Source organism: Tinamus guttatus, unplaced genomic scaffold, assembly GCF_059628265.1.
Source record: "Tinamus guttatus ecotype Peru unplaced genomic scaffold, ASM5962826v1 Tinamus_guttatus_pri_ptg000197l, whole genome shotgun sequence".
Classification (NCBI taxonomy): domain Eukaryota; kingdom Metazoa; phylum Chordata; class Aves; order Tinamiformes; family Tinamidae; genus Tinamus; species Tinamus guttatus.
Window position 1 is genome coordinate 5,427,551 of NW_028288731.1, and position 23,701 is coordinate 5,451,251.

General features: G+C 40.7%; 2 protein-coding genes across 2 annotated transcripts in view; one reads left to right on the top strand and one right to left on the bottom strand.

The window, feature by feature from the left end:
- Positions 1-3,274: 3,274 nt before the first annotated feature.
- Positions 3,275-7,339, bottom strand: ORMDL1 (ORMDL sphingolipid biosynthesis regulator 1). The gene is made up of 3 exons (XM_010212236.2): positions 7,154-7,339; positions 5,042-5,193; positions 3,275-3,553 (listed from the first exon to the last, which is right to left on the bottom strand). The coding sequence occupies exons 1-3, from the start codon at positions 7,325-7,327 to the stop codon at positions 3,418-3,420; spliced, it is 462 nt and encodes a 153-aa protein (XP_010210538.1). The 5' UTR covers positions 7,328-7,339; the 3' UTR covers positions 3,275-3,417.
- Positions 7,340-9,297: 1,958 nt separating this feature from the next.
- Positions 9,298-23,701, top strand: part of PMS1 (PMS1 homolog 1, mismatch repair system component) — a 37,739-nt gene continuing 23,335 nt past the window's right edge. The window contains 4 exon segments of the mRNA XM_010212235.2: positions 9,298-9,478; positions 11,550-11,732; positions 13,329-13,431; positions 14,129-14,292. Coding sequence (XP_010210537.2) covers positions 9,344-9,478; positions 11,550-11,732; positions 13,329-13,431; positions 14,129-14,292 — 585 coding nt within the window. The 5' untranslated portion in view covers positions 9,298-9,343.

Here is a 23,701-nt window from a genome sequence, read left to right on the forward strand (position 1 = left end):
AATTAATAGGTATCATTTACTACCCGTGCTGTAAAATGTATAGATTTTTTAACAGCTTCTTGACTCTTAAATCTATGGTATTTCGATACAAACAAAAAGCATCAACCAAAGCTCATATTGCTTTTTATTACTGTCTGCAGGCTGATGTCAATATTACTACTCAATATTACTACCACAATATTACAGCAATAAAAAAATGACACATGCACAGAAATATTACCTTGTGCAAACTCCTCCAAAATACAGTGGCTTCAGACACTAAAAGAAATAAGAAAGGAAATTCCACCTTACCTATCCATCTAATGGCAAGTGCATGAGCCTCCATATGATGAACGGGTATGAAAGACTTCTTATACTTGTTCACCAAGACATAACACGAGTCCTGGTTTCACTACAGTAGCAATAGCAGCAAGTTCATTTACAGAAACGCCACTGGTACTGAGCACCTCTTTTGCTGTCTGCTCAGTGTTTTCTCTGTGAAGTTGCTTTGTGACCAGCGGAATTATCACACCTCTTCTAGTTAAAAAAATAAAGAATCATAGTACATTTGTATTTCCAAACAGGCAGAATTACAGGAAGAGCAATTTAAAACACCTCTTAACCTTGACATATCTTGCCTCTTTCATTAGTACGTTCTCAACTGCTTTGTTTAATCTAAGAGACACCTATGTACTGAAGAAATCCTCATTTTCACTGGGTGCCCAGAAGAGCATATTACTTGCTCAAGTTTGATACATATCCCTCTTAAATGTAGCCAAATATTGTAGCAAAAGAATTTCTGCAACTGAATACTCAAAACAATTGACCCCTAAGTGTCATTGCAGACATTGAGCCACCAGTTCCTATTTTCTTTAGTTTTCTCTTATAACATTTGAGACATTTAGGGGGTTTAACTAAAAATAATTTGAAGTTTAATTAAGCTAAACAATCAAGTTAAATAACCTGACTCCTTAAAAAAAAAATGCTAGAGGAAATTCCTTAAATTCATGGCATTTCTTACCCTATCCTTTCTAATATTGTAAGAAAAACATGTTGTGGCCCAAAAGATAGGTCTTTACAGCCACACATTTCATATCAAGCATTCTGGAAAAGCAAACAGTTTGCAAAATGAAATAAATCCACGAATAATAATATACAACCACAGCTACAGTGACATAACCAAGCCCTGGCAGTCTGTTCTTACGTCAGATGGATAAGAAAGTTCAGTTTGAGATTTACATACATATATATAAATATGTATCATCTCTTCACAATTTCAAGTTTTACAGTGTTTTTTAATCAAGACCAGGAACCAGCAATTACTGAAGAATCGACAATAGTCATCCAGAGAGTTATTTCCCAAGGATTCATTACATCCGCCTTTAAAGGCGGTTTAAATACAACACCCACCCAGCAGCACAAAGGTGCTACATTTTTTACTTTTCTTTCTAATCTTAAAAAAAAATCCCTATGTGAATTAACTGTGTAAAAGTCAGGATATTTTAACCTGAAATGCTCTGAAAGGGTGCTTATTCCAAATACGAGCGGATACGTGTGCCCTAAAAGGCCCCGGGAAAAGTGTCATGCCCCTCACACGAGCCAGGACATAACACTTCGCTTTACCGGCTGCCTGGCTTCCTGCTTTGCTGAGACAGACTCGGACCGCAGCACCTTCTCCCCGCCGCCCGCTCACGATGGTCCATCCCCGCGCTCCCCTTTCCCTGTGCTCCCCTTCCCCTATGGCTCAGCACGAACTCGACCCGCTCTAGCTCAGCCGCCATTTCAGAGCGTCCTCCCCTGCCCTTCCCGCCGCGCTGCATCACGTGGCCCCAACGGCGGCAGCGCGGCCGTTAACGGTCCCTGGAGGGGGCGGCGGTGCCTCATGGCTGCTCCCAGCACCCCCTTCTCCCGCGCGGGATTTAAAAAGGAGCTGGTCGGCGCTTCGTGCACAAGGAACGTGGAAGTTTATTCACTTCTAGGCCTTTTTTTCCCCCCTCACCTCTTTCTCCTCTCTCTTTCCCCTCCCCGCCCCCAGAACTAACTCATTAGCCTTTTTTTAACATCTTTAACCAATAAGTAAACTGTAATTTCTCCAACACTAACATACAAACATAAATATGCTACTTTGGCTTTTTTGTTTTGTTCCTCGTCACAGGCTGTGGTGGCAACCAAAATGTGAATTGGGGCCATGATTAAATGAAAGAAATTGAGACATCACCTTTGAGGAGTCTTCTACGAATCCTTTTTCACCTGGCAGCCCCTTGATAGCTTTGAAAAATACACCCTTTTCCCCAAAGATACAGGAATAAGTGCTCAGTGCTCTAGTTGGACCTCCACCCCAGTTCCAGAGGCAACAGCACACAAGATTACTTAACAACACAGAGTACCATTATAATGACACATTCCTGCACATTTCCAAGGCATGCAAATTACGTACCTTTTTGTTTGTTTGTTTGTTTTCTGCAAATGCATACAGAGAGGCCATGAGTTACCTAATCGCCCCTTTCTAGTTAGGCTTCTTTCTACTCTAACTTACGCCCTACACAGTTCATCTTACATACTCTAAAACAGTTATTCTCTAATAGAGCTGCTGCTGCTACAACAGCAGCGACTGTCCCCCCACCAAAATACAGTCTGCAAGTTAAGTACCAAAAAAAAATAGTCAAGTTTCAGCTTTTCAGGATGTCTCATTTACACACAGAAAAATCAATGACATTCTTTTTTGCTGGAAAACAAATAGGAAACCGAACAGAAACAACATTGTCAATTTGTAGACACATAGATAAACTGAGCTCATCAGGTTGATATATAAATCCCCTGAGTTGACAGTTAAGGACTTTCAGTTTTTGTGACAAAGATCACAGGAAAAAAAATAAGGCATTGATTATACCATCAGGTTACACTAGTTGTCACAATATTTACTGAGACAAATTTCTCCCATGAAATAACAAAACAAAATCACTTACAATCCAAAAAAGTAGTAACTAGCTCCTTTTAAATAATCCAAGAATGTAGCCTCACCAGATTTAAATATTAAGTTACCATTTGTACTATGGTTGATTGGGTGGTCGTGAAACACTGCCCTCATTTCAACAGCTCTTCATATAGCTCTTCAACAGCTCTTTTTTACCAATTACTTGCAACAGCCAGACATGCACATAGTCTTAGTGTTGATTATGCCACAGAACTGGGCCGACCCAGCTCCTCATGGAAAGCTTTCTTTTAGAGGTTTCCAATCACTTTTAGGTATACGGAGGCATCTTTTCATAAGCTCAACTTTCATTCCAGACTTCGCAAGAAGTAGTAGTCGGATCTCAGAGGTAAAAGCATCTCTCACCGGGTGCTGTCAGAAAAGAGGCACAGCAGCAGACTGCTGGTTTCCTTGTCCGGAGGAGAAGCAGCAGTGGTGCCGGGAGGTGTCCATGTCGCACCTTCTCCTTAGTATTTATTGATGCCAAAGATCCTGACACCATGTAGCTGTGGCAGCTTGGGGATGAGCACCGTCAGCAGAGAGGTTGTGTTGAGGATGAAGTGTGTTGGGTCATACTTGGTGTAGAAGCTTGCCAGGAAGTACCTGTAGGAAAAAGCAGCTGATAACAACGCTTAAAACAAACAAACAAACAAACAAACAAACAAACAAACAAACAAACAGACAGAGCATAGTTTAACAAGGGGCCTAGTTAATCAGTAATAGTTCATTCACGTATTCCTGTACTAGAAATCTCGCTTTAGATTCCAGGTATTTCAGCAAAGCAATGGGCCAAATATCTTCTTCCCACACTTGTCACAGTGCTAAAAAGGACCTCACATCCTCCAACATTTCTCCCCTGCAACTTGGGGGTGTCTAACTGCCTAAGTTAAAGCCCAATTCATTATATCAAATTTAAATAATATAAGACCCATTAGCAACATGTATGTATCACAGCTACCCCAACCAGCTCAGTGACAAAACAACTGGCATTTTTCAATGCACAAGTCACTTATGTTGAGCACATTTGTGATCAGCATCTTCTTGAAATGTTACCAGTCTAACAGATACTTCCAGGACAATTTTCTTCAAAGCTAGTCCATCACTTGTTCAACTGGGAAAGTAAGGGGACATGTCTCAAAATCCAGTTCACATCCAAATTTCTTATACTTTGAACCAATGACTCTACCTCATTCTTTGCAAAAATTCGTTGCATGAGTAAGACTATCAGATTTTTTTTTTCAGCAAAAGGAAAGTGTTTGTTCAGCTTCTTGCACACTACTGGTGTATGCAGAGAACTGTTTACCTAGGTTATGATTATACAAGTCCCACTGAAAAGTGGGACGCTGTCTCTAAAGAAAGTTGTTTTTGCAGAGATGTATTTTGTTTCAGTTTCTATCTGGTGTTGAGACAGCTTTCTAAACTAGAGGCAGGATCTTACCTTTCTCCCCCTTCCTAGCCACACAAATGGCTGGCTTAAAGGAAAAACATCAGGGCTTTTTACAATTATCTATTATTTCCTGTAGTTACACAACTCTATTTTTGCCAAGAGACATGAGATGTAGTATTTCTACCAGAGTTCTGTTTACATAACTTGTGCAAACAGAAAAAGTCTGTACAAAGCAAAACTGATGGGCAATATCATAAAGTATCCCATACACCAAGTACTGTCACGTCTCTCACAGTTCAAAAACTGCAAAATGGTCAAATAAGTGCCATAAAGTAATGTACACATAACTAAGGGTTTTTAGATTAGCTTCAATTTTCAGTACTTGCAACTTCCCAATCTCTTAAAAAGAGTTCATAGCAAGTTTTCTTTCAAGGGTTTCTAATCTGTAAAACCTGTTGCATTAGAAATTGTTAACCAACTTTGATTTCAGTATTTGCATTAGAGTGTTGAAAGCCACATGAGGAAAGATTGTCAACTGCATGGCCTATAAATATGTACTCCCTAAGTCTATGATGCAGAAACAAAACATAAAAATCAAGAGGAAAAAAAATGCTTTTTAAAGGTAAAGTGCAACTCATTTAATTGCAGCATCTGAAATCACGACTTTAGGATTCAATTCGCGCATTCTATAGATTGGAACTCACAGTATTATAGGGGAGATTGTGAAGAATTTTCTTGATGATGTAAATTGTACTCCATAATCCAGTTGCTCCCAGTGTGTTAGCAGCCTTGCTTTCCCCTGATCAGGTGTTTCAAAAGGAGTTCCTTTAACTGCATGCAGAAACACATACATTCCCTGGGGAAAACAAAGAGCAAATATTATTTATGTTTTATGTAACTGTTGCATTGTCCAAAGTATTGTGTAAAAAAAAGAAGAAAGGTTACCCAGACAGTGACATAGCCAGAGTTAGAGCCAAAGTCTATGTGACATCCAATCCTGTGCCTTATTCTCTACATTAGATGGCAAAGATTGAATGAACTCAAGCAAATTTTAGTAGGCATCTTAACAAGTTTAGGGCTGCCAGGTCAATTTTATGTTTTTTTCTAACACCGTGGTTAACTGAGTGATGCAGACTCTGTGCACAGCAAAAATCTATCTACTATTTGTTGAATACTATCTCCTTTACCACACTGAATTATTCTTTGTTTTTGGAGTATGGACCCAAATCATGTCTCTGAAATATAAATTCGAGCCCACTGTTTTTAAGTAGTGGAGTCTGCTCTTTTCTAGTCTTCATAAACATTTTCTTTTCTATAACTAGGAGATACACAGGAATCTCTATCAGCAAATATCAAAGCTTTACATTTTCTGTTCTTCAAGTGTGTTTATTTCTTTTGGCACATATATAAATTGCTAGAGAAAATTTTCTACAGAAAAAAACACAGTTTTTCACAGTTCTTATACAGGAGACAAAGGATAAGCAGGTCACTTCAAGTCTTATTCCACTCTATTAGGAACAGTCTCTTGACTGGTGGCATATTACCACAGATTGAGAACTTACAAATTCTTTAACCCATGATGTTTTCTGTGTTTCAGTTTTAATAATGAAACAGGTATTTTATTTTTGTTGCTCCTTAGGATGTAGTCAAATGCTTACAGCCCATTTTATTTTAGAACCATAGAGTCATTATGGTTGGAAAAGACTGTCAAGATCATCGAGCCCAGCCGTAAACCCTTCAACACCATCCTGCTAACCATGTCCCCAAGCGCCACATCTACACAGTTCTTCAACACTGCCAAGGAATGGTGACTCCACCACTTCCCTGGGCAGCCTGTTCCAGTGCTTCACCACTCTTTGCATATAGAATTTTTTCCTAATATCTAACCTGAACCTCCCTTGGTGCAATTTGAGGCCTCTGTAGTTCTGGAGAAGAGATGAGATCAACGCCCGCCACACTACAACCTCCTTTCAGGTCTCCCCAGCGCCTCTTCCTCTCCACACCAAATAACCGCAGCTCCCTCAGCCGCCCCTCATAAGGTCTGTGCTCCAGTCCCTTCACCAGCTTCGCTGCCCTTCTTTGGACACACTCCAGCACCTCAATGTCCTTCTTGTACTGAGGGGCCCAAAACTGAGCACAGTGTTCAAGGGGCGGCCTCAGCAGCGCCGAGTACAGGCGGACGATCCCTTCCCGGCTCCTGCTGGCTACACTGTTCCTGATACCAGCCAGGAGGCCCGTGGCCTCTTGGGCTCAGGCTGGCTCCTGTTGAGCCGCCCGTTGACCAGCACCCCCAGACCCTTTTCTGCCACGCAGCTCTCCAGCCATTCTGCCCCCAGCCTGTAGTGCTGCGTGGGCTTGTTGTGACCTAACCGCAGGGCCTGGCACTTGGCCTTGCTGAACCTTGTACAGTTGGCCTCAGCCCATCAACCCAGCCTGGCCATTTTGCGCTGGTGCCTGCAGTAAGGAACAACCACAAGCGAGTCCAAGAGTTATCCAATAGCGAAACCCTAGTTTTTGTTTGTTTATCAAACCTTTCAAGATTTTCAAACCTTTCAAAACTAGCTCTGTTTAAATACTGACATACCCAGAGTACAGTTCACACCCCTCTTCGATTATTCCATGGGAAAACTACTCACCAGTGCTTGTCCTCATCCCTGTTGATGACTTGCAACGAATTCACGGAGGTTTGGGGGAAGCTTTCCAGGCTTATAGAGAACATCACACAAGCTTTTAGGGCGACTACCATTTTCATAAGTAAGATTCAGCTGGCTGGCCAGCCTAGCAGCGGCCGAGCCCCTTGGCATCCGCACACTCACCAGGTTGTGGATCACGTTGGTGAGGGTCCAGGCGACGGGCACGCTGACACAGGGCACGCTGAGCAGCACGACGTGCAGCAGGCCCACGCCGAGCGCGTAGCTCAGCCACATACCCCGGCTGCTCATCACCCGCGTGTTGGGGTTCACCTCGCTGTGCGCAACGCCCACGTTCATGGCTGCGCTGCGATGCGGCGCGGCTCGGCTCGGCGCGGCTCGGCTCGGCGGCCCTGCAGCCGCCGCGAGAGGCCCCGGCACCTGCGGCGCAACCGCCTCCGAGCGCGGCGGGAGGAGCGGGGCGGAGCGGGGCCGCGCAGGGGGCAGGGCCGCGGCGCCGCCCGCCCCGCGGCGGGAGCGCGGGCGCAGGTGGCGCAGGCGCGGGCCGCGCTGAGGTGGGAAGGGGCGGTTGGGCCCGCCCGCCCTTCTCCTCGCGTTCCCCGCGGGCCGGGCCGGGCCGGGCCGGGAGGCGGCCGCGGCTCCGGGAGGCCGCGGGGCTGAGCGGGGGCGGCGGCGGGAGGAGGCCGGGGCCTGGCCGGTGTGTTCGCCCGCGCCAGGCGGAGCTTGTGGTCTTGTGGGAGGGTCGGGGCGGCTCGGGGGAAGGGGTTGTTCATAATTTTACCTCAGGTTTTTCTTACCTCAGGCTTTTCTTTTTTTCCCCTCCTGCAAAAGAAGCGCCGTCGCTGTTGGACAGAGGAGTGTTTCTTCTGGGCAAAGGCAGGGCCTGGGTGCACCACCGCAGGCAGCAGGGACCCCAGCTCCCCGAAAGCCGTGCAAGCCCCCTCAGCACCCTTTAATGCTCATTTTTGGCTCTACATCCTCTAAATATCTTAAATTAATCTTTCTCTGAGCAAACACATTTTTTAATATATCTCCTTGTGAGGTGCAGGGGATTTGTGGTCCGTTTTGGCAGAACGTGCTGTGTTTGCGCTGCTCCCGTGGAGGAGGACCCCACTGCCAGCACACTGGGTGCCTATCACTCTGTTTCTATTTTCAATTTTGTTTTCATTCTTTCCATTTTGGCAGGGTGAGTCCCAGGAGCTTTACCAAGAGGATGCTGTGCTGCTTCTGAAGTTTGAATAAGCAGGCACGTATGACTCTGCTTGCTTTAGGGCTCTGATGTGTCCGGCAGCGCTGCGTGTGACCATTCGGGTTCCAAGGGAGAGGAGGCATCACACGGCCCTTCCCTCTCTCCCAAAACACCTGCGTCTCTGATGCCTCATGGAAAATTGCCCCTGCGATGTGCAGCTTTTCTGCTTTGAGACCCTCCCTTGTGTTAGTCAGTGTTTTTAACAGCAATATCCAGCTCCAATCTGGTGTTTGTCATTAGTAAATCACTTCACGCAGGAGTCCTGTATCATGTTGAGTGCATGAGGAAACTTGCTTTTCTAAAAATGATTAATATTTGGTGTTTCCTCAACAACCATTCATCTTCCCATGTTCCTTTTCTGCTATGCTTGGTGAAGAAAAAAAACCTGTCAGATCCTGTAACCACATCTGAAAGGCAATAATCTTTTGAAATGTAAATAAGTATAAATTGATTTGTAGATACTTTTTGCTTTTTTTTTTAAAGTAACTTCATTTTTGTTTTGTCTTCTATGTTTGAAATGTGGTACTCTTTAGAAGCATGTCTGTGTTGGAAAGTGTCCTGTAGATGCGGTTTCAGCTCTGTGCACCCCGCAGGACAGTTGTACTCTGTGGTGTTGACTGCTCCCCTCTTGCCCCGTGCCCCCTTTCCAGCTTCTGACTGTGTTGGAAATGCGGGCTTGCTCCATCCTCTACAAATGCTCGTGTTCTCCAAAAGGATTCTGAGCATGCAGCTTTGGGGAGAAGCAGCCCTCCTCACGGGGTGTCACACTTGTATTGTTCCTGGGGTATAAAGAGCTGTCTCGTAACACTCTGTCTTCCTCACAGCCAGGATCCTGCTATCTGGCACAACACTTTTGTTTTGTAGAAGTTTAGTCTGCTTAAAATAATGTTTTCTAGTCCACAGCCATTTGTTTCTCACTCAAGTCAAACACCCGTTGACTTTACTGCAAGCTGGATCCTCATGTATCTTGAAAAATGTACTCTGTAGCTATGTTGTATTTATTTAAAAGTCCCCGAAAAACGGCTCTCTCAATTTTTTTTTTTGTAATATGCTTTTTACATTGCTTTTCTGTTATCTTTCTTTGCAGCTTCTCCAATCTGAATTCCATGATGAAACAGTTGTCAGCAGAAACTATTCGTCTCCTTTCAAGCTCTCAGGTGATTACATCAGTTGTCAGCGTAGTGAAGGAGCTCATAGAGAATTCCTTGGATGCCAGTGCCACAAGTATTGATGTTAAACTGGTATGTCCTCTCTCTTTTACTTATTACAGAAATTAGATATCAAATAAGATGTGGGGAAAATTGTTGCACTGTCTGTGTATTTTTTAGGGTGCAGTAGTTCTATGGAGGGATTTGATATCACTTGTACATATATATTAACCTCAAATAAAAGTGGTCCAAGATCAAGCCCCTTAAAAATTTTTGAGACTGGATCTGTAAGGCATATTTGTGCTGAATGCGTTTTCAGGAAAAAAATGCTGTTTTCTTCTCTTGCAATATACTTTTTTTTTTTTTCCCTTAATAATAATTTTAAAAGATGTTGGACTTCTGTTTCACTGCTAGACTGGTATAGCTGGTTCTCACAATGATATATTGGTAAGAAGATGAAAATGGAAACTGTGGAAAAGGTTTATTATATCCATGCTCAACATTTTTATAATACAAATCATCATATGCTCCCTAATCAACATGATGTACTCTGGCTGCTATTAGCATTTAATTTTTGTAAGCTTAAGGATGGTTTCTGAAACAAGAAAATACTGGCTATGATTAAAAGATGTGCTCTTCTCCCAAATTTGGAAAATAATAAATTGGTTGGTTTCTCTTTCTGCCGTTAGTATTTTTGTTTTTGCAGTATTTGGTCAACAACTGCGTAATAATGTAATCTCCCACTAGGAAGAAATTGTGTTGTTATAATGTGTGTAAACAGGTGTATCCAGAAATGCAGTTCTTTTTTTTTTCTTTTTTTTTTTTCTGCAAGTGGGAGTGAATGTATAAGCTCTTCTTGAGTAACCAATCAAAAAAGTAAATGTTAGACAATAATTTAATACTTCTAATTAATAGAGCAGTATAATTTCCCTTTGTGGCTTGGATGCAGGGATAGGAACAAGTATCACTGCGGCCTTTCCTGGGTGAGTCTCAAGCAGCTTCTCCCTGAGCGTAGTTTCCTGAGGCTGCTGAGGAAGATGCTTATTTGTTCTTTGCCTTATCTGAACAGAAGGTACTGGTCTTCACAATGATCTGTGATGGCCTGTGTCTTCCCAATACTTACATGGTGTAATGTCTTGCTCCATGAGTAACTCTAAAGTGAGTAGTATATGTATAGTTTGGGGGATAAAAATACCAGAAACTGATTTTGCCCACTGCTTTGTAGTTGATGGAAAGCCACAGAAGGTTTTGGAGCCTTCAGTAATTGTTGGAAGAGAGCTTATGTCTTTTACTGGGGCGACAATACAGAACCTTACTGAATTCTGCACAGTGTGGCTCTCACTGTGCAGTAATGGCTCTTTCTGTAGTGAGAAGACCCAAATCAACTGAAGAGTCATTTCAACCAGAATCCTTAGCGTAAGTCATCCACACTAATGTTACTCCTTGTCAGTTCAACCTGTCCAGATGGCTTCATTTCTATAACAAATAAATGCTATGTTACTTGACTTGACTCCTTTTGTCAATTACTAAATGAGATTTGCTGATTATTATTTGCTGTGTGCTGAGTTACAGAAGAAAACCTGCAACACACAGGTGCACCAAATATCCATTTCTCCTGCAGCCAAAGCAGGAGAGGAGGGGAAAAAAAAAGCCTCAAAATTTTGGAGAGCATTTAGAAAAAATACATATTTTTCAGTTATAAGTCACTGACTTTAAAGAATGTGAGGTTGCATTTGTGATTTGAAAAAATCAATGCCAAACAGGTAAGAAAGGTGAAAAAGAACGAATAGTCTTTAGTTTTTCTGCCATACATTTTTTGTAAGGTACAAAATAGGTAAATAAATAAAGTACTTCCACAAACATAAACTGGGTAAAACTGAAAACTGGAATTTTGTGTTGTTTCCAGCCAACAGGGTATAAATTACATAATTTGAGCGACCATCACTACAATCTTTATGTGTTTGTGTGGGTGTACACACACATGACGATATATATTCATTTTACTGAGATTTTTTTTTGTTGTTCAATTTATTCAAGTAAGCAAAAATCTCCCTTCTGTGTTGATGGCTACATGCTGGGTCCTCAGCTGTTTAAAGCTTGTATCCTAATTCATTTGGGTTGTTATTTTAGTTATTGGTATGTTTGTTTGTTTTTTCCCTTTTAGGAGAACTATGGGTTTGACAAAGTAGAAGTGAGAGACAATGGCAACGGAATCAAGGTTGCTGATGTTCCCGTTATGGCAGTTAAACATTACACCTCAAAAATAAGCTCTTCTGAGGACCTTGAAAACTTGACGACGTATGGTTTCCGTGGGGAAGCTTTGGGATCAATTTGCTCTATATCAGAGGTGAGTAGTTACTGTAAATGTGTCAGACCTATCGGAAAGGACATTTGGTGAGTGTGGTTGAGTTTGCTGTTTGAATTAAGCTGTATCAGCATAAGAAAGTAGAGGAGATGGTGGGCAGAAGTCACTTCAGATGGCTGTCCCTTCAGAGAACTAATGGTCCACGTAGCTCCAGTTTCAGTGAGGGTTTCTGCCTTGATGTTATCAAGGTGATCAGCAGTCACGGGATCTTGCTGGGCTCCATATTGCTCCTTGACAAGTATGTATGTATGTAACTGCTGTTACATAAACATATTGTTCTCCCTAGGAGTAAACAGGAACCTGCTTCTCAGTCTCATCTTTATGTTGGTGTTAACAGGACTGACTGTGTCACTGTTGGACACTTAGGAATTCACTTACTGACCTTTGCATTGGTTCAAAAGTGACTTAAAAGATGATCAAACTGTTAAGGGTGCAGCATCTATGTGCTCTGCTTTTCGGTCCCCTTACTGCAACACAGCCAGATTTTGTGTTCTATGGGTGGGAGCACTCAGCTCTGTGCTACCCTGGGCTCTGTTTGCATTGCTCTAAGCAGGACTGGGCTGTGTGTTTGGATGAAGGATTCCAAAGAAAGATGTTTCCAGAAGTATTGGTGTTTTGACAGATGACGACAGACCTCGATCACAGGCTCGTTTTGATGTGTTGAGAGCAGGCTGCCATTCTTCTGAGCAGTTAATCAGCTCTCTGTTAGGTTTCATAAGAGAGGGGAGGTGGCCTGAATGTAGGTACTTTAATAGGTGCCACTTCAATTCTTGAATCGGTAATTATGCTAACTAAATGCTCCTGGCCTTAGTTGCCGTCTATCTACCTAAATTGCCCCCTGTAGTTTCAGTTAAGTGATTCTATACTATTGGCCCTTAACTAGGTCCATAATATTGTTATTGCCAATTATTTGCTGTTGTTGGTGGGTTTTTTTTTTTTTTTTTTTCATTTTCTCCTCTCCAGAGGTATGATTCAATTCAGAATTAGTCATGTGGGAGACTAAAAGTATAGTATCCTAAAGTTGTGTATGAATGATAACCTTTATGTCCTTCTGGATCGTTATAGTGGCTCTATCATTCAGGATATTAATATTGAACTCAGGGAATTGCAGCTTTATTAAACTTCTAATGTGTGATTGACCATGTGAAAGCTGATCTGTATTACAAAACACACCACTTCTGAGTGCTAGATATGATTGGCGTAGAAAAATAAAACACTAATAATAGTTGTGTGTGTGGACTCCACCATGAATTAAGAGTTGTCATATTTTATCTTCTCTCTTGAAGGATAAAAATATCAATCGATTTAGTTGTTTCAATCTGCTGTGCTTAAAATAGAAAATACATAAGCGTGTGTGTGTTTGAGATATTGAGGCTAGCTATGCTTTATGTAGTATTGTAATAGAAATATGTGGCTTTTAGTTGAATGGCTGGAAAATTCAGATATAATGCAGAACGTTTCTGTGACTGCAAACGACACTAGTGGAACAAACATTTTATAAGCTGATTAAATATAAAAGTTATAGCAAAAATAAGTTGATGTTGAGAACTTTGTGATTTTTTTTTTAATTCTTTATAGGTTTTGATCACAACAAAGACAGCTGCTGATGACTTGAGTGCTCAATATGTTTTGGATAGCAGTGGACATATAACTTCTCAAAAGCCTTCCCATCTTGGACAAGGTAGGATATTATTATTGCAGTGTTGCGTTGCAAAATAAGTATCTCATGTTTCTTTGGGACTCTGATGTTGAAATAGCTGTTCTCTATTTGAAGCCAGAGTATGAAATCTTCAGAGCTCTAAACATTTCTTCCTTGTGTTCGTTAACTGAGGACATGTTATTAGGATAATAAATAGTGTATCTTGGAAGTTGCTTTAGGCGGTAATTATATTAGTTTCTACTTTCCGACTCTCTCTCAAGCTGGCAGAGGTCAAATAAACACCCTAAAAACTCTATGCTGCAGGTCTAGGCAGATGGACTCTGTAGATGCATAAAAGATTTCTTCAGGGCTAAAATAACATTTCTATACAGAGCAAAATTTGTACTTTATTTACGATAAAGCTTTACCTTTATTTAGTGGCTGCTGCTGCTTGCTACTGTAGTTATGTATGTTATGTATGAAAGAAAGTTTTGTACTGCGATCATAACTAAAGAACAGGGGGTTAGAGTTTATGAGGTTTATTCATACATGTTTTGGGAACGTGACCCCTAACTCTAGTATATTTTTTGACTTTGTGCTAACATAATTTAATTCAGAGTTATTAGGGATTATGTGTGTGCAGCTGTATACAGATAGATCTCTTCCAATCAAGTTTCCTTTATATCCAGTCAGTGATATGCTTTCAATGTTAACTACTTGTTTTATGAACTGCTTACAGGCACTACAGTAACAGTCCTGAAGTTGTTTAAGAATCTTCCTGTAAGAAAACAGTTTTACTCAACAACTAAAAAATGTAAGGAGGAACTGAAAAAAATCCAAGATCTTCTGATAGCATATGGCATCATAAAACCAGACCTGCGGATAACCTTTACACATAATAAGGTAATTGTAATAAATAATAAGGTAAAAGTGATTAATAGGTAATACTGGTAAGTGATTAATTTTGTATCAGCTCTCGTAAGAATCACTCTGGTGAATTTTATGTCAACGCTTTATTACATGAAACCTTTAATTCCTAGGACTTCTCTGTTATCATAGGTTTCTCTTGGACTTCTCCTTTATTCTTCCTTCCGTAAGTGTATATATCTGTGATGGTTACAGATCTAGAGCCTAAGCTTTTAAAACTCCGAAGAGACTCAGACCTGCCTTTTGGTTTGCTTCATCAGATATTGGATTAGATATATGAAAATGTAAGAATGATTTTACGTGCTCATAATTAATAAAGATATTGGGGTGACACAGAAGAAAAGTAGTGGAATCTTATGGCTAAAAGGCTGATAAAGTGCTAACCTAAACAAACTGAATAAATTATTGAAAATGTTATTTGGCTGACATAACCTAGGAAGACATTATAACACATACAGGTAGTTTCTTGTATGCTGAGGCATTTGGTGCACAATGTATAGTGCATAACCTCATTTTAAGAAGCTAAAAATTTCAAATAATTTGTTGCATTGGTTTTAAGGAACTTTGAGAATAACTTGTATTGTAATGAGTTTTAGTTGAGCTAGTTGCTATTTGTTTAGACTTGGGAGTACAAATAAGAGGTTGCCATGTTAGTTTTGCCATTTTCCCAGTTTATGGAACTATTTTGGTCTATCAGACTCTTTATTAACTATGCATTCATGCTTCAGTTCCCTCCCAATGGAAATAATGATTGACTCTGCCTTTTTGAGAAGACAAGTCCCTGGTCTAGGGCATAACATGCTCTGATTTTATATATATATATATATGTGTGTGTGTGTGTGTGTATTTATATGTGTATATATATATATATGTATATATATGTATATGTATATATTTTTAAATATCTGATACAGATATTGCAAAAAGTATTAGTATACTGAAGCTGAGTAGCATAGCTGTTTTAGTCTGTTGTTTAAGATTGCTTGAATCCAGAGATCTTGTAGTGTGCACTTAGTTTGTGCTAGTCTCCCTGATACATCTAGCAGTGCTTCACCAAACTGTAAGTTCATAAAAACTAATTTCATCTTTTATTGGTGTTTTTTGCCCCTTCTCTCAAGGATGTGAATACAATTATTCTGTGGTTAAGCTAGGACTTTTATTTAATGTCCTTGACTACTGCAGGGGCTTACTACAATGCATTGCCAGTCATGTTCCACTGACTTTTTTCCTCCTCCTCTGCGGCAACTGTAGCTTGTTATCTTGCCTATATAGGAGATCATAAGTTTGGTATGGTGTATTGGGAAATACCTTGTTTATTGTGGTTCATGGAGGAGTTGTTCAATTGACCTTTCTGCACTAGACTGTTGCATCTTTGCTTACGGTACCTGCATGATCCTTCCGAGTCTGTTTGCGAATTACTGTTGACTCTGGGTGCTAGGAGAGAGGCTTGGGAATGTGATTGCTAGGTAAGAAAGCAATCATTTAGGTGGGGAAGAGGAATGGGGAGGTAGTCTGCAGCGTTGAGGTTACTAGAGAGAAGTTGTAAATGATTTATAACAATATTTTGGTTTCATACTCTTTTGATTTGACAATTACATGTCTTGTTTTTCTTTTTTCCTGTTTTTATTTTAATACAGTAGAAATTGTGTGCAGGATGCTGATCACATTTCTCTTTCATACCACTTAAAATATGACATGGAGAGAAAGAAGCACAAGAGTGCTATTGCATATTGATCTTGGTGTTAGCTGTGCTTGGGTGACAAAGTAAAATACGCTTTAAACTTTGTAAAGTTTTTCTGGGGTTCGAGAGTATTCTTCTTTCACTGATACGTGGCCTTTTGAGCAATGGTCCGAGTTTGCAAAATGACTGTTACCTTCTTTATGTGATCTAAAGCTCAGTGAAAGCTCAAGTAAATGCACAGAGAAACAAATGGCTTTGTCTTACTAACATGCAGTCTTGCTGGTGAACAAGAAGGAACACAAGCAGCATGCTCTGAACTGTTGTTTTGTTGGAGATCATGGTGTTAAGATTCTTTGAGGATATTTTGTTACTAAAGTAACTCAATGCACCTGAAAACCTTCTGTTAAGAAGGTAACATTTTAGAGTATTTTTCAAATGGGGAAATTGCACTCCAAAGTCTGAATAAGCTCAGCAAGCAGGAAGAAAGAAAAATCTTGAGATGGGGAAAACAGTGGTCTGGACAGGTATACGTTACGGTTTACAGAGAAGCAGAGAGCTGAAAGTCGCTGTGATCACATAAGCAAAGAACTTAAAAAGCACTGGCAATGCTCCCTCACATGGCGTGATGTGCCTTCAGACTAGTCATCTCTTGGTCAGAGGATGTTGCATGGATTTAAAATGAGTCTCTGATACAGAACAGGGAGAAAACAAAATTTGTTGGACTAGCACTACCTACCGAATGCGAAGGTAGTAGCAAGTGAAAACCTTCTCATTTAATAGTTACTCAAAACTCATTTCAGGTAACAGTCTCAGTTCAGCTTTGGGAGAAAAATACTCATATTACAACCAAATAGTTTCCAATTCCTGGAAAGATAGCAGGATTACCTGTTTTTTTTTTTTTTTCTTTTTTTTTAGCTTCAGCGGTAAATTCGTCAATATGAATTTATTGCAGTGTGGGTAGGCTCATCTGGTAAAACAAATCGATACAAATGCTGTCTGCAGTCTGTATGTATTCACTGCAGTGGTAGACATGGTGCTAATTTTAGGCTCTTCATTTTACACTACTCATTTATATGTTCCTTTCATTTATGTATTTAAAAATGAACACTGCTTAGGTTTCGACACAAGAGGTCACTCAGTAGCTATAGTTCATCCGGAAAATTAAAGAATTAAAATCTTACAGAAAGCATGGTCTGTGTATGGATAAATGTTTTTAAATAGTCTGCAAAGTGTTTTAATGCTCTGAATGTAGATTTCTATATTTCTGCTGTTGTTGGCTTTCCTTCCAAAAGAAGAGTTACCTGTTTCATTGTATTTTAAGCAATTTAAAAATCTCTAACCATAACAACATAACAGCATAACAATATTCAACAGTTCCACATGCATGTGTTTTACCATAATGTCACAGGATTTAAATCATCATTACTCCTTTTTTTTTTCTTCATAGGCTAAATATTATCACTACATTGTTATTTAAGATCAGATGGCTTTCCGCCTATGGTGATCCTCGAGTGTGTTTGTGTAGAATGATACTGCCTGTGATTATTTATCTGTTTTTTTTTAGTTACATTTCTGTTTGACATGTACTAGGAGAATGAATCGAGTTCTGAGAACAGCTCTATTTTGCAGGGGGCTCATGACTTGTATATATTAGTTAAAATATATATATATGTATATATATATGGCCAGTCATTCAAAGGAGTTCCTAGAATCCCAGATTCTTGAGGCTGAGCCAATACTTTCTGTTGCGATGGAAGAAGATACACATCAGGATCAGGTTCCAAGGCTTAAAAAGAGCAAGAAGGTAGCAGAGATGAGGTAGTGCAAGATGGGGAAACATGGGTCAAGAGAGTAGTAAGGCTTGTACAGTACAGTATGTTTCAAAGAAATCTTGAAAATAAGTGACAGAAGTAGTATTTAAAATCCTTCCAAATACAGCATTTTATAAGAAATGAAAGTACTGTGAAGGAAAACATAGTTCTAGCTTTACTGAGGAAGAAAATATATATATATATATATGTATATGTAGGCCGGAAGATTCATAAAAGCATGAGATGAGGCATGTTGAAAACAGTTGTCTGATCTGAGCAGAAACTAACTATACAAAATCAGGCCTAGTACTGAGCTGTTGAATGTATGTGCACTTTTTAAGTGCACTTTTTAACATGCATTGCATGTTTTATTTCCAGTTGTTTGTTTGTTTTGTGATGTTTGTCTTGCTGCTTTTACAGGTTCTGAAAGCAATTCTTGGCATTTTACCCCATTTCATATCTGTGTTAGTTTGTTTGAATGTATTACTGGTAAAAGTCTGGAGATTTTATTCTACAAAGAACCATGATGCTTGTCCTGCCTTTGGGTATTTCCTAGCAAGTAAGAAAAATTTATCAATCACCTTGTTTATAGTGTACTTTTTGTGAGTGGATTTCTGACATGGAAATACTCAATTACTTCTATCTCTGTTCATGTTTTGTTTGTATTAGCAATAAATAATGAATCACTTTGCAGATCAAGCCTTGAAGTACTATTGCTATTTTGATAACTTGGATTAGTTAGTGCTCCTTCTTTTTATGTAGGTTTATCCTGCCAAGACATTCTTTGAATACTGATAATGTTGATCCTCTTGCCAGTATGGTTATGTTAGAAAGAGGTATTTTTCTTCTTTCATCACCATGTTCCTTGAAAGCATATTGAATAATGAGACAGCCAAATGGAAATAATTTACATGAGTATTTACATGAGCAAGTTTATTTAAAGTTAACATTATCTGAAAGAGTGCTAAGAAAACTCAAAGTCGGCTCCTTCAGCCCAAAATGCCACCTTCTTGACAGCTCCAAACTCCAACTGTTCTACGCTAAGTGCTGGAGGGCATTTCCCTGCAGTGCCAGTTTCCATATTCTTTCCTGTTTAACATCAGCAACCCTTGGCTCAGCCTTATAAGCATGGTAAACAATGGGGTGAACAGATGCTGGTGTTCAAGAAATGCCTTTGTATGGTGAAAGACGATGATGTGAAATAGCATTCTTTCTGTTTTGCTATCTAAATTCCATAAGCACCAAAATGAGGGAGGTGTTTTGTGTGCCGCACGCTAACTGTGCCTGCCCTAACAACTGCAGATACAGCAGGGCTTGAACAAGTTATGGCAAAAGGTGTTTGAGATGGTACCGTACACAACTGCTGCCACGTTTGGCACAAGGCACAGGTGGGCTGCAAGTAGACTCAGTAAATTTTTCAGTTCTTTTTTTAGAAAAAATCTGTGTAAGGGGAAAACTTTTCTCTGTTACAGCTTTGGGGTGCAAGCAGTCCATATTACTGCTGCTGTTGCAACTGTGGATGGTGTTCTTGCCCGCACCTGCTTTGCATTTTTGGTTGGTGTTGGCCCCAGGGATGCCATGAAGTGATGAGCTTCACTAAGTACCATGTGGGGAAATGGAAATTCAAATAATGAAGAGCGGCATGTAACCCCTTTCCTGAGCTGGAAAGGCTACTCCATTTATGTCTCTGATGGTATGAAACAGGAGAGCAATGCTGATAAATTGAGTCCCTCCCTAATCTCTGTGTCCCATAAAGGGAAATTATGGTTAAGAATCTGCAGGGCTCTTCAAGCAACATGCCTTCATGCTGACCTGGAGCATAGTTCCGTCTTCACTTCCACTTGCTGTTCAGTGACTTTGCTGAGAAAGCCAAACAGAGTTAATTATGGTGGTTTCTGTGATGTGGACACCTGTCCACGAGGAAATGCGCTGAGACCCTCAACTCAGTTTACATCAGCCCGTGAACAGCTGCCAGATGGTAACAGCTTTTGGTCACTACCAACCTGGCTGAATTTGAACTGGTGACCTAGAGGTGAAATACTTTATATCCTATTACTAATTCCTTGAGGTTTCCAGTTTCTCATCCATCACACTTTGCAAATGACAGCCCCATATATGTCTGAAATCACAAAACAATTACCGTTTCAAACACGCAGTGAATGCTGCAGTATCCAAGATGTGCCTTTAGCTGCTGTGCTAGTTTGTGGGATGAGAAGCTATGAATTTTTCGAAAGAATTTGAATTGATTTGGAGTGCTTTTCCTTTTTCTGTTATGGAAGTGGAATTCCCCTGACTCACTCTGGTGTGGTTAGAACAGTTCAAAACGCCACAGTTCTCCCTGTTGTGTTGTAGCTCCCAAAAGTCTCTGAAGAGAAGCTGTAGCAGCCAGGTCCTTGGCCCCCGCAGCCGCTGTCTGTTGCTCTCACAGCTTCCATTCCAGCTCTGTGCCCCGCTGCCAAGCTGTGACCCGCTGTGCCGTGTTAGAGGACACCCTGCTGCTGCCAAAGGGGAACCCGAGCGAGCGGTCCCGGTGCCGCGGGCATCGCCTGAAGGCCCGTTCCGGGGTTTTCAGTCAGAAAAGCTAAGAACCGTGCTGGACCCAGAGGTAGCTCTGAAGTGAGCGCCCATACCTAGGGTGATGGGCGTTTTGAAGCGTGATGTGAAACGACAGTTGGAGAGGCTGGGAAATGTACTTTCTTACTGGGCTGCAATAGGTTAGGTTTCTAGTCTACAGTTCACATACAATGCTTTGTGCTACGGGAATTTGGCAGCCTCCAACTGTATGGGATAACTAAACCAGTGGTTTTAGGTTAAGGTCATTCTTTGGGTGGTGGAAATAAGTCATTTATAAGGTTACCTGAAAATCATGACGTACCGGGAAAGCTCGGTTGTGTTCTGCTGTTAGGTAGTGAGGCAAAGCAAAGGGAAGTGTTGAACTTGGAGACACCCTTGCGCGACGGGGGGAACAGTCAGAAGCAGCATCCTGTCCCAGCTCCCATGGAGCATTTCTCTTGTCTGTGTCTGTGGACTATTGCAGCTGCTGGTGGGGCTTTGGAAAGACAAGAGAGAGGTAAGAGTGAGCGCGGGGCTTGCTGCTTCTCTGTCCTTCTGTGCTGTCTTGGAGGAGACAAGGAAGGAACAGCTCTTATTTTCCCTAGTGACATGTCCTAGGGACCCTATGGGAAGACATTGCATACACTTTTTCAGTAATTATACATGTCTTCAAGGAAACCTTTTGGGCTCTATGTGTACATCCTGAAATGAGCAGAAAAACCACGTCCACATGTTGTCATCCAGCATAAAATATGTGTGTGCCTATATCCTAAATGGGGGAGAAACTGTACACACACAGAAGTATTCGTCTTCTGTATATGTGCAATAGATTTTATATGTGGTACCATTTTTATAAGATCTCGTTAATGTAATCCCCTTCAATGAAGTGGGGAAGGGAGATGAGTATATTTGGCCTGCAAAACCTAAGACAGGCCATATGTAATAATATATCTTTGAGGAGGCTGTTTCTGCAGTGTCATCATACTGACTAGAGTCAGGTTCTTCCTTGGCTCATCCTGGGCACCAGGTTATATGACCTAGAAAAAAATATGGGGGGTGTGTGTCTGTATTTTTAACTTAACTTAAGGGTATAATCAAGGTTAAAAGAAAAATAGAATATTATAGGAACCTCATGGAAACTGCTTTTTCTAAAGCAAATGAACTGCAAGGGACACCGTCTCTTACTAGCTTTCATTTATTTCTTCTTTTAAGCCTGTTGATACATCTGGAGGATCTAGCAACTTGTTTCCTTTGAGATTACTGGCTATTCCTGTGTTGTTTCTTCAGAATATTTGGCCAGTCTTAGAAACACATACACAATCTGTACTGTATTTAATTAGTATAGAAATTTAGGAGCTGACTGGCCTCTTTCATGTAGGCTTTAACTTAACCTTCAGTGATGACTTGTTCCTGTAATGTTGTCTGTAGTTTCCATTATTAATATTTGCTAAACAACATGCTAATAAAAATATATTCCTTGAACTTATTAGCAGTATTCACTTTTACCAGGCTTGCATTTAATCACTTCTCATGTTCCACAGCTTTCTTAAAAGCAGTTTACTGCAGCGATCTTTTTACAGTCATGTGTATTGGCCTTTCAGCAGGTCAAGCAGTGTAATAACAACCTTGCATTAATCGCGGCTAAGATTTATATCTGTACCTGTGGCATCACGCTAGTATAACCCAAAATAAACAGCATGGTGTTTATATTAGTCACATAACAAGTCTCTTTCTCAGTTTGGTCACGAGCATTTAATTTAGAATATATCTAGTAAAGAAGGAATTGTTTGGTACTTTGTGTTTCCATTTTAAGTCATTGCTTTTAAAATAGAAGCAGCACAGGATATGTTTTATAAACTGCGCTCTAAAGGAGGGGACAAATTCTTTCATCACTCCAAAATGTCTCTGGGGAGATTTACAGCAGGTGTAGCAAGAGGCAGCATCTGTGGGCAGTCCTCACCACGGCTGCAGCAGGGGTGCCGCTCCTGCAGCCCTGCTGCCTTCCTCTTCCTCCTCCGGATTTCCAGCCTCCCGCCGTCCCGAAATCCTGTGTTTTGTGCCAGGGGGTTAGTCAAGCTCACTGCAGGGTGGCAGTGATGTGATCACAGTGCAAAAGTGCCATACGTGAGGCAGAGTCGGGCAGGACCGGGATGGCCCTCCTCGCAAACAGTGTGGAGTGTATTTGGAAATGGAAACTAAGGATTGGGGGAAAAGATCTTTAGGCTCCACAGTCTTGAAGCTTTAAAAGCCCACCTGTCCTGTAAGAAGGGGAGTATTATCTTACAGGAGCACCGTGTTCTTCAGTGGCATTCACCCTTCAGGCCAGCAAATATCCTCACAGACAAGTGGAATTTTAAGGCTATGTATTGCGTTTCTTGAGATTGGTGCATGTATGTTCTATGCTCACTCACCATGCTTTCACACGTGCCCACAACTCAGCTCAAATGTATTGGCTACCTAGCAACTTTTTAAAACATTTATTTCTTAAATATGATGCCAGGTTTCATTTGCAGCTCCCTGCATTTTTTTTTCCTTTTTGTGTTTGAACATCGCATGTCAAAGTACACTTAGTCAGCTAACAATGTCAGAAATAGATGGGAAGCAGATCCGATTCTAGCAGCCTTGGTTGCTCGGAAGCAGACGAAGAAGGTTAGCTAAGCACTTTTATCACTGTATAGCTTTAAAAAAAAAAAAAAAAAAGGCAGATTCAGAGCTCAGTTTGTGGCTGATTAATATAGGACTTCTTGTCAATGGGATATGGCTTTTACCCCTCAGAGTAGTTAATATTCTCCATATAAGTGGAGTGAACAGGAAATTTTTTTCTGATGCAGTTCACAGGTCATCCTGCTTTACTATAATTTTCAAAAGTTTTACAATACTGCAAGATAGAGCAAGCAGCCCTCCTTGTTTTTATCCTTTTGTCTTAAAAAAAAAATCCAGAAAGCTTTCAGTAAAAAAAAAATCAAAACAAACAAACAAAAAAAACCCTGCTTTCTTTATGACCCCTTTCTTAGAAACTGCTTTCTGGTCTAAATTACAAGACTTGTGATAACTTGGATCTGGAGACTCATGGTCTGTGAACGGCCATCTAATATCCTGATTTCTACCTAAATGGGTTATCTCTGGAGTACCGTAAGTATTCCAGTGCCTAACTTCAAATCCTGAGCAACAAGCTGGAAGCTTTTCCTGTTTATATGCTCAGTAAAACCACATAGCTCACTGCTACATATTGAAGAGAAGTTATTGCATTATTTATTGATCTGTTTGTTTAGCAATTCTTTATTTCGGTTGCTGAATTTCGGATAAGCATTGTAACATTCATAAATAATTTGGAAACACT